Source organism: Pituophis catenifer, unplaced genomic scaffold (genome assembly GCF_029215685.1).
Source record: "Pituophis catenifer annectens isolate HBS135680 unplaced genomic scaffold, rPitCat1.0.hap2 SCAF_2, whole genome shotgun sequence".
Classification (NCBI taxonomy): Eukaryota; Metazoa; Chordata; class Lepidosauria; order Squamata; family Colubridae; genus Pituophis; species Pituophis catenifer.
Genome location: NW_027256882.1, coordinates 23,894,598 through 23,904,102, shown reverse-complemented (window position 1 = coordinate 23,904,102; position 9,505 = coordinate 23,894,598). Strand labels below are relative to the sequence as shown.

Genomic DNA, 9,505 nt, shown 5'->3' with positions numbered 1-9,505 from the left:
GTCGTAACTTCAGATCTAATTGTGTGATGCCTCTACGTATGACAATGACGACGCACAACCAGAATTCCAGGCTCAATTCCCATAATACATTGAGGACTACCGGTATAAATGTTTTTTTTTTTAAAAAAAACAAATGAATCAGCCTAGAATGAAAGCGGACAAGCTTACTGAGCAAATTTATGGCTGAATTTAGATTTCAATCCCGATTCAGTTCTCTAAAAATATTAAAAACCATGGCAACAATCTTAGGAGGTCTGAACGACAGTTTGAAAAGTTCTATTTTGGCTTCCATGAAATAAATTTGGATGAGATTTCCCCCCCACCCTCCCCAAACGGTGATGTTTGTCCGGGCAGGTCACAGGCACTCAACACATTAAAAAAAGGTTTTGTATAGATATATATTTTATTATCATTTTTCATACTTACAAGAAATGTACGAAGAAGTTACACTTCTTTCATTTTGGCAAAGTGTGAGGAGATTTTATTCTTCCCTATTCGGGGGGGCGGGCGGGCAGGGCAACGGGAGTCTCGTTTTAGTTGCATATCGTTCGTTCTTTTGCCGAAAGACAAGGCAACTTATGCAGCAGCTTTCGTCCTTTTCTTGAGCATCCATAAAAAAAACCTGTCCGTTTCGGAGTCTCCCACTTCTACAGCTGCCCCCCCCCATTTCTGTTCCACACGGCATTTGAGAAACACTTTATTCAAGGTAACGGACGCAAAAACGGCCCTTCTTAAAGGCCTGTGTCTAATGTAAGTTCAGGAAAGGTAAAACAATTCTAAATGGGGAAAAACTGCAGTCTGAACTGCATTTCCTACACTTTGACGGTATTTTTCAGCATTTATTTGAATTCTCCTTCACGGTCGCTTCCTTCCAGCGTCCATTTTGTTCTTAAACAGTCGCTTCCTTCCAGCGTCCATGTTGTTCTTAAACAAACCCAACGTTTCCATTTCAAGCATCTACTCCCAAGGCATGTCTATATCGTTGAGCGTTGCCACAATTCCTACGCTTAACGTTCCCTTCCTTTTTACCAATTCCCTCCCCCTCTATTATTTATATTTTGCTGCCTACGATGACCATATTGATAAGTTTTTTTCTCTTTGGTTGTTGCCTGGTGCAGGGGTCTCCAACCTTGGCAACGTTAAGCCTGGCGGACTTCAACTCTCAGAATTCTCAGCTTTGCTGGCGGGGGAATTCTGAGAGTTGAAGTCCGCCAGGCTTAACGTTGCCAAGGTTGGAGACCCCTGGCTTGATGGACAGTTGAAGAGTGTTGTCCTTACCAAGACACGGTCTACCTTTTCATCTCAAAACATTTTTTTTTAATAACCTGGAAAGGACCAAAAAAAAAAAAAAGGCTTAGTAGTGGTGCTACTTATGCGTCCCAAATGGAACGCATCAGTAAAGGAGGAAGGACATTTCCCCAATAAATGTTGTGCCTCAAAGTCTTCCGTGCCGATTCTCAGACATTTGATCGAAAACACTAGTTCTCGTGGCACCTGAAAAGCCACCGAGTGTCGCCAACGAAGTATTTTTGTGGCTTTTCTCCTGGCCTCATCCTACCACCTCTAATTTTCCCTTTTTAATAGGAACTTCGGAAAGTCCCAGGCTTAGGCAGTCTTTCCGTTTTTCAAGGTCGTGGAAAAAAAAGAATCCCTTCAGAGCTTGGGACAGGAATGTCTCCCGTGAAGATGACCCAAACTGAATCCCTTTTTTAAAAACAAAACAAAAGGCAGCAGATAAGGTGACCGGAAAGACTTGGTCAACCTAAGATCTAGACCAGGGGGTATCAAACTCAAGGCCCATGGGCCGGATCTGGCATGCGGGGCCACCCTGGAAACACAAAGGACCAGCCCGCAGTGCCTCTGCCAGCAAATACGCAGCTCGGGAGGGCTGTGCGCAGCCCCCCCCCCAGCTCCATTTTCACTGGCAGAGGGCTATCAAAACAAACTAAAAACAAAACAAAAGGAGAAGTGTTTCCCTTTTTGCATTTGAGCATGCAAGAAGGGGCAGGAAAGGAGAAAGGGAAAGAGGAAAGACAAAAAGAAGGAAAGATGGGAAGAGAGCAAGGAAGGAAAAATAAGGAAAGGGGAATGAAGAAGAAAAGAATGAAGAGGGAAGGAAAAGGAAGGAAGGAAGGAAGGGAAGGAAGGAAGGAAGGAAGGAAGGAAGGAAGGAAGGAAGGAAGGAAGGAAGGAAGGAAGGGTTATAAGGAGAGTGAGGGAGTGTTTGAGGGAAGTCCTGCCTTAGCACTTGGCCACTACAGGTACCCCCGATACGAGTGATGTTGAGCTGGCCACGCCCATGCCCACGCTGGCCACATCCATGCTGCCCCGAGGTCAAACACAACCCCGATGCGTCCCTCAATGAAATCGAGTTTGACACCCCTGGACTAGAGAGTGATGCTAGTCAGAAGGAATCAAGGCTAGGCTCCAAACCCCTCCCCCCCACATCTTTGACATGCTTTAAACTACCACCCACAATCTTTGTACATATGGAGACATTAATCCATATGGAGAATGCTGGGTTGCCTTTCTTTAAGGTAAACAAACATTCATGAAGCTTTCTAGCTAGCAGAAGAGATTCCAAGATCAGTGCAACGGTGGTGATCCTGGAGCAGAGCAGGACGACGGGAGATCCAGCTTCCAAGGTCTATCCTTAGACTTGGAAGGCCCTTGAGGGATCTGGATTCTCTCCTGGCAGAGTCATCACTTGTGCAGATAAGGTAAAAGGAGAGATCCCTTTGTAAGGCCTGAAGAAAAGATGGGAGATTAAGTCTAATTAAAAGAAACTCATCTGCAGCGACTACTTAACGGACGTGAACTGGAAGCCTTGGCCAAGAAACAGCTTGGCTGGTGGTCCTTAAGAATCCCTCTGAAGCTGGCTGATGGATGCAGATTAACACTCTCTGAATCCTCTTAGCTCCTCAGTTTAGAAACAGTACTGAGTTCAAATTCTGAGTAAAGGCTTCCAAATACATGGGAGAAACTCCCCCCAAGAGGCTTTCTCCTTTTCTCTGCCTTCACACGATACATCTCGATTGAGCAGGCAATTGTCACGTTGTGACAGCAAAATGGCATTTTCTCGCAGTAGGGTCTTCCTGGTAGACACTTGGCTAATGATCCATAATAGGGCTTCTCAACTTTGATGACTTTAAGATGCACGGACATCAACTCCCAGAATTCAAAATTCAGAAGCAAAGCTGGCTGGGGAATTCTGGGAGTTGAAATCCACACACCTTAAAGTCCCTAAGGTTGAGAAACACTGGCCCATCATCTCTTTTTATCAACAGCTTGTTCAGGATTTTAGGTGTGGATTCTCTGGTGTTTAATCAGATTCTCGTGTGAACAGAAGCTTTTCCCGCAGTCCGAACATTTATAGGGGTTTTCCCCCGAGTGAATCCGCTGATGCCGGATAAGGTTGGAGCTCTGGCTGAACCCTTTCCCGCAGTCCAAACACTTGTAGGGCCTCTCCCCCGTGTGGCTTCTCTGATGGATGATGAGCTGCGATTTAGTGACAAACGATTTCCCACAATCCAGGCACTGGAAGGGATTCCCTTTCATGTGAATCCTCTGGTGCTTCAACAGCTTCATGTGGGAATTGAAGCTCTCCTCGCACTCGGAGCACGGGAACATCTTCGCCCGGCGGTGGGTCTTCTGATGGACCGTCAGGTGCGAGCTCTGGCTGAAACATTTCCCGCACACCAGGCATTTGTAGGGTCTCTCGCCGGTGTGGATCCTCTGATGGATGATCAGGTAGGACTTGGAAATGAAGGTTTTCCCGCAATCCAGGCATTTATTGCTATTGCCGTTGTTGTTACTGCTGTCGGTGTTGCTGTTGCTCGTCGGGTCGGCGTATGCCTTTTTGACCGTATGAATGGTTTTGTGGGCCAGGAGTTGGGAACTCACGCGGAAACTTTTCCCGCATTCGGAACACTGGTAGGGCTTCTTCCCCAAGTGCGTCCTTTTGTGGACGTTGAGGTGGGAACTCTGACTGAAGCTTTTCCCGCAGGCCAGGCACTTGAAGGGCCGCTCGCCCGTGTGCATCCGCTCGTGGATGATCAGGTACGACTTGAAAACGAAGGACTTGTTGCAGTAGGAGCACTTGTGGGGCTTCTTCGTTTCGTGGATTTTCTTGTGGGCGAGTAGGTGCGAGCTCACCTTGAAGCTCTTCCCGCAGTCCGCGCACTGGAACGGGTTCTTCCCCGCGTGGGTGCGCTCGTGCACCGTCAGGTTGGAGCTCTGCGTGAAGCTCTTGCCGCAAGCCAAGCATTTGTAGGGCCTCTCCCCGGTGTGGATCCTCTGGTGGATGATGAGGTAGGACTTGGCGAAGAAAGACTTCCCGCAATAGGAGCACTTGTGGGGCTTCTTGGCCGCGTGCATTCGCTTATGGGCAATCAGGTGAGAATGGACCTTGAAGCTTTTCCCACAGTCGGAGCAGATATAGAGATTTTCTCCCGTGTGGATTCTCTGGTGCTTCAGCAGGTTGGTGCTGGAGCTGAAACTCTGCCCGCAGTGAGAACACGGGAAGGGCTTCACCCCGGTGTGGGTGCGCTTGTGGACATTCAGGTGGGAGCTTTGGCTGAAGCATTTCCCGCACGTCAAGCACTTGAAGGGCCTCTCCCCGGTATGGATCCTCTGGTGGATGATGAAGTAAGATTTGGTAAAGAAAGCTTTCCCGCAGTAGGAGCACTTGTGTGGTTTTTTGGCGGCGTGATTCCGCTTGTGCGCCATCAGGTGAGAGTTGAGGCGGAAGGACTTCTCGCACTCGGTGCACTTGTAAGGGTTTTGGGCGGAATGGAGGGTTTGATGCTGGCTGAGGTTCAGCCTGGAGTGGAAGCTTTCGCCGCAGTCGGCGCACTGAAACTGCTTGCCCTTTTTGTGGATTTTCTGGTGGACTTTGAGGTGAGCGTTCTGGCTGAAGGTTTTCCCGCACTCTAAGCATTTATAGGGTTTCTCTCCGGTATGAATTCGCTGGTGGATGATGAGATGTAATGCGGCGAGGAAAGATTTCCCACAGTCCGGACAGGAGTGAAGCTTCCGCCTGGCGTGGATCCTTTTGTGGGCGATAAAATGGGCGTGGATCTTGAAGCTTTTCCCGCAGGCTAAGCATTTGTATGGGGCCCCTTTCACGTGGACGCTCTGGTGTTTGCTGAGATTGGTGCTGGAGCAGAAACTTTTCCCACAATCCAAGCACTGGAAGGGTTTGACACCCGTGTGGATGCGCTGATGGACGGTAAGGTTTGAGCGCTGGGTGAAGGTCTTTCCACAGGACAGGCATTTAAAGGGCCTCTCTCCGGTGTGGATCCGCTGATGGATGATCAGGTGGGCTTTGGCAATAAAGGACTTGCCACACTCGGGGCATTGGTGCGGCTTCTTCTCGTCGTCGTTCTCGTTGCTGGAAACGCACGGAGAAATCGCTTTGAAGCTCCTCCCACCGTCAGAGAATTTGTAAAGATCGTTTTTCTCGTGTTTAATCAGGTCGGCTCTCTGCCTGAAGCTCCACCCACCCATCAGATAGTCCTCTTTCCCTTCGTGGACTTGCTCGTCATCCCTGGGACCGTCCAGCAGTTCCTCGCCCTCCCACGGTGGAGAGTCGGATTCTTCTCTGTCTTGCAGGTCACTTGCTTTCTTCCTCTCGGCTCGGTACCATCCCTGCAGAATGTCCTCCTCCTCCCCAAAGTGGGAAACTTTGTTTTCCAGTCTCCCCCGTTTCAGGGTCCTGTTGAAAACTTGGTCAAAACTTTCGGCATGGGCCATCTTCTCATTCATGCATGACCATCCTGCACCCACAAAAACCAAGAGGAAATATTCAATAAGGCAAACACATAAAAAATAATAAAAAGAAGAAGAGCATTAGGCGAAACCAGCCATCCAGCATGGCTCCTTCTCCGTCTGTCTCTATCTTATCTTATCTTATCTTATCTTATCTTATCTTATCTTATCTTATCTTATCTTATCTTATCTTATCTTATCTTATCTTATCTTATCTTATCTTATCTTATCTTATCATCTTCTATCCCTCCCTCCCTCCCTCCCTCATCATTTATCTCTACTTACCTACCGTACTTTTCAGAATATAAGACGCACTTCCCCCCTCCCAAAAGAGGATGAAAATTTGGGCGTGTCTTATACACCAAATGTAACCCCGCCCACCCGCCGGCCCCCACCCTTTATCCATTTTCAGCCTTTATGCATCATGTTTTCAGCCTCTGCACACTGTTTTAGACCTGTTCCAGGCTGCAAGAATTGCCACAGCACCTCGCTGCCTCTGCGTGTTGCATTTTCTGCCTCCGAAGACTCCATTTTAGACCCGTTCCAGGCTGCGGGGATTGTCACAGCACATCGCCACTGATCACCGCCTCCGTGAATCGCGTTTTCAGGTGGTTCCAGGCGGTGGAAATTGCCACCGCCTGGAACCGCCCGAAAACCCAATGCAAGGAGGCCAAAAACGGGGTGTGTGGAGACCAAAAACGTGACACGTGGAGACGGTGATCAGCGATAATGTGCCGTGGCTGCAGCCTGGAACGGATCTAAAACGGAGTGTTCGGAGGCCAAAAACGCGAGGCACAGAGGCCAAAAACGCGAGGCACAGGAGGCCAAAAACACGAGGCACAGAGGCGGCGATGGTCTGTGGCAATCCTTGCAGCCTGGAACAGCTGATTGGGGGTATTCCAGGAGACCGATCCACCTGCCAATCAGCTGCTTGTGCTGAATCAGGCTGCAATAATCAGGCTGCACCCTGACCAGGGTGTTTGCTATTTGCTGCAAGGACGCTAGCCAGATGAATACTGATGGATGCTGGTAGGCAGAGGCAGAATTTCCCCCTCCTTGTTTTCCTCCCCAAAAACTAATGTGCGTCTTATACTTTTAGAGTCTCATACTCTAAAAAAATACGGTACCTACCTACGTAATCTAACATCTAGCTAATAAAATGTACAGGTCGTCCTAGAGTTATGGCCAGAATGTCTGTTGCCAAGCAAGGTGGCTGTTAAGCGGGGAGAGATTTTATGACTTTTTTTTTTGCCACTGTTGTTAAGCAAATATTGCAGTTGTTAAGTGAACTATATGGTCATTAAAGAAATCCAACATCTCTCATTGAACTGTTTGTTGGAAGCCGGATGAGAAGGTAAAAAAGGGGGATCACATGACCCTAGAATGCTGCAACTATCGTAAACGGAGGCCAATTGCCAAGTGGTCATAAATCGAGGACTACCTGTGTGCGTTCAAGATAAGAGTATATGGTTCTTTCCTCTTCCCCTGTTACCTAACTGAGAGCTCTCTGGCTCAGATTCTTTCAAGGAGCTTTGCACTGAGCAGGGAATTGAATCTGGATTTCCCACATCCAAGTCCACAACTCTTAACTACTACTTAACTTAGCTACTGTTCCAGTAGCTGGATAGGTAGTTCAGCAGGCTGTGACACCAGATTAACTTTCTCTAGGATCAAATTTTAAATTAGATTGAGTAATCGGCATGCTAGATTATGCTAGTCCACCGGTCTAACTACAGGTAGTCCTCGACTTTACAACGGTTCATTTAGTGACCATTCGAAGTTACAACGGCATGAACAAAGTGACTTATGACCTTTTTTCACCCTTATGACCACTGCAGTATCCCCATGGCCAAAATTCAGACACTTGACAACTGACTCATATTTACGACAGTTGCAATGTTTTGGTGTCACGCGATCGCTTTTTGCGACCGTCTGAAGGGCAAAGCCAATAGAGAAGCCATATTCACTTAACAACCGTGTTACTAACTTAACAACTGCAGTGAGTCACTTAACACAGGTGGCAAGAAAAGTCGTAAAATGGGACAAAATTCACTTAGCAACTGTCTCGCTTAACAGCAGAATTCTTGGGTTCAATTGTGGTCGTAAGTCATAGACTACTGTATATGATGAATTACATAATGACCTGCTTGACCTCTTATAATTGTAATTCCGGGCTCAATTATGGTCATAAATTGAGGATCTGTATCCCTGCAAATCCTTTATGGATTATTACAGGGGGAAAAAAAAGGAGAGGAAGGTAAAATTTGCTTATTCTCACCCAAGGAGTCAATATCTCTCTCCTGGACATCCCCATCGGCTTCGTTCGATGGTGAGTCTTCCCCCTCGGAGAAGTCCAGCGAAATCTCTTCGATTGGTCCCAGCTCCTAGAAGGAAAGGAGAGATGTCACTTCAAGGAAAGGTTTGGAAGGACAGGTGCTAAGGGGATGAGAAGAAAACGGTGGTATTCGTCAGGCTCCAAGCGGGAGGGGGAAGGGCATCAAAGAACAGGAACTACAGCTATCTTCGACCCCGAGTCTTAGCTGGACCACAAATCCATTTTATGACGAGCAATTTCATCAAACTTGGGTCTAAATCAGGAGTCTCCAACCTTGGCAACTTTACGACTTGTGGACTACAACTCCCAGAATTCTCTCCACCAGCACATCAATTTCTTCCCAACCCATAAACCCCCCCCCCAAATCCATTCATTTTTCCTGGATGAGGCGAGAGGGGGGGTGTCACAACATTAATTTATCATTTTAGGGGGTTGCGTCCTCACAGCGTACTTTGAGAGCTCCTGCAAAACAGGGTTGTATTTCAGCAAACTGCAAAAAAACACCTCAGCCTTCGCAAAGAAGGCCCGGAGGACTCCAAAGCTCACCTCTTCTTCCCAACCCGCTTCGGCGGGTTGCCTTTGCAGGAAATCCTCGGCCAGAGCAACCGCTTGGGAGCACGTCTCCGGACCGTGTTCCCGGACCCAACTTTGCATCTCTGGGGGCAGGATGGCCAGGAACTGCTCCAGGATCAGCAGCTCCAAAATCTGCTCCTTGGAGTGTCTCTCCACTTTCAGCCACCGATGACAAAGTTTCTGGAGCTGGCTGTAGACGCCCCTCGGGCCTTCTGCCTCCTGGTAGCAGAAGCGGCGGAAGTTTTGCCGCTGACGCTCCCTGGAAATGGCGTCTCCTCTCAAGACGGCCGCTTTCACCTTGTCATAGTCCACCCGGTCTCGAGTGTCCAGATTGCTGAAGATCTGCTCAGCTTCCCCGCTCAGGGCAGGCAAGAGACGGGCCATCCAGTCTTCTCTGGGCCACTGACAGGCCTGGGCCACTTGTTCGAAAGATGTCAGGAAGGCCTTGGTGTTATCCCAGGGGCTGGGCTCCTCCAGCAACTGGGGAGCCTCCCATTCTGAGTGAGGGTACTCCAGTTTCTGCAGAAACTCCTGCCACTGGGCCTCCCACCGCTGGAGGAGTCCATCTCCGCCTTCCTGGTCTCCGGATGGCCTTTGCCAGAACTCCCGAAAGCTTCCAGCCTGCAGGAGGTGAGGAGGCGCTTCCTCCGAGCCTTCTCCAGATGTGGAACCCGGCGGCTCCTCCTCCTCCATCTTAATCCGCTGATGCATTCCTTGCTCCAGCTCGGCATGAAAACGGAGGCCGAAGCTTGACTGGGTCCCCTCCTTGGCAGCCATTTTGTCCCAAGTCTGGATGGGCCTCATCCGGGGTCAGCCAGCCTCTTTCCT

The 9,505-nt window shown here is 48.8% G+C and overlaps 1 protein-coding gene across 1 annotated transcript; it reads right to left on the bottom strand.

The window, feature by feature from the left end:
- Positions 1–2,506: 2,506 nt before the first annotated feature.
- Positions 2,507–9,481, bottom strand: LOC139310003 (zinc finger protein 585A-like). Its single transcript, XM_070934181.1, has 3 exons — positions 8,651–9,481; positions 8,048–8,153; positions 2,507–5,777 (listed from the first exon to the last, which is right to left on the bottom strand). Exons 1-3 carry the CDS (start codon positions 9,479–9,481, stop codon positions 3,301–3,303), a joined length of 3,414 nt encoding a protein of 1,137 aa, XP_070790282.1. The 3' UTR covers positions 2,507–3,300.
- Positions 9,482–9,505: the final 24 nt, after the last annotated feature.

Bases quoted from the DNA above. Each gene is read 5' to 3' on its own strand.
- LOC139310003 (XM_070934181.1), bottom strand. From the start codon at position 9,481: ATGAGGCCCATCCAGACTTGGGACAAAATGGCTGCCAAGGAGGGGACC. The intron at 8,154-8,650 runs GTGAGCTTTGGA...CTTTCCTTCTAG, and splicing joins AAGCGGGTTGGGAAGAAGAG to GAGCTGGGACCAATCGAAGA. The intron at 5,778-8,047 runs GTGAGAATAAGC...TTGTGGGTGCAG, and splicing joins GAGAGATATTGACTCCTTGG to GATGGTCATGCATGAATGAG.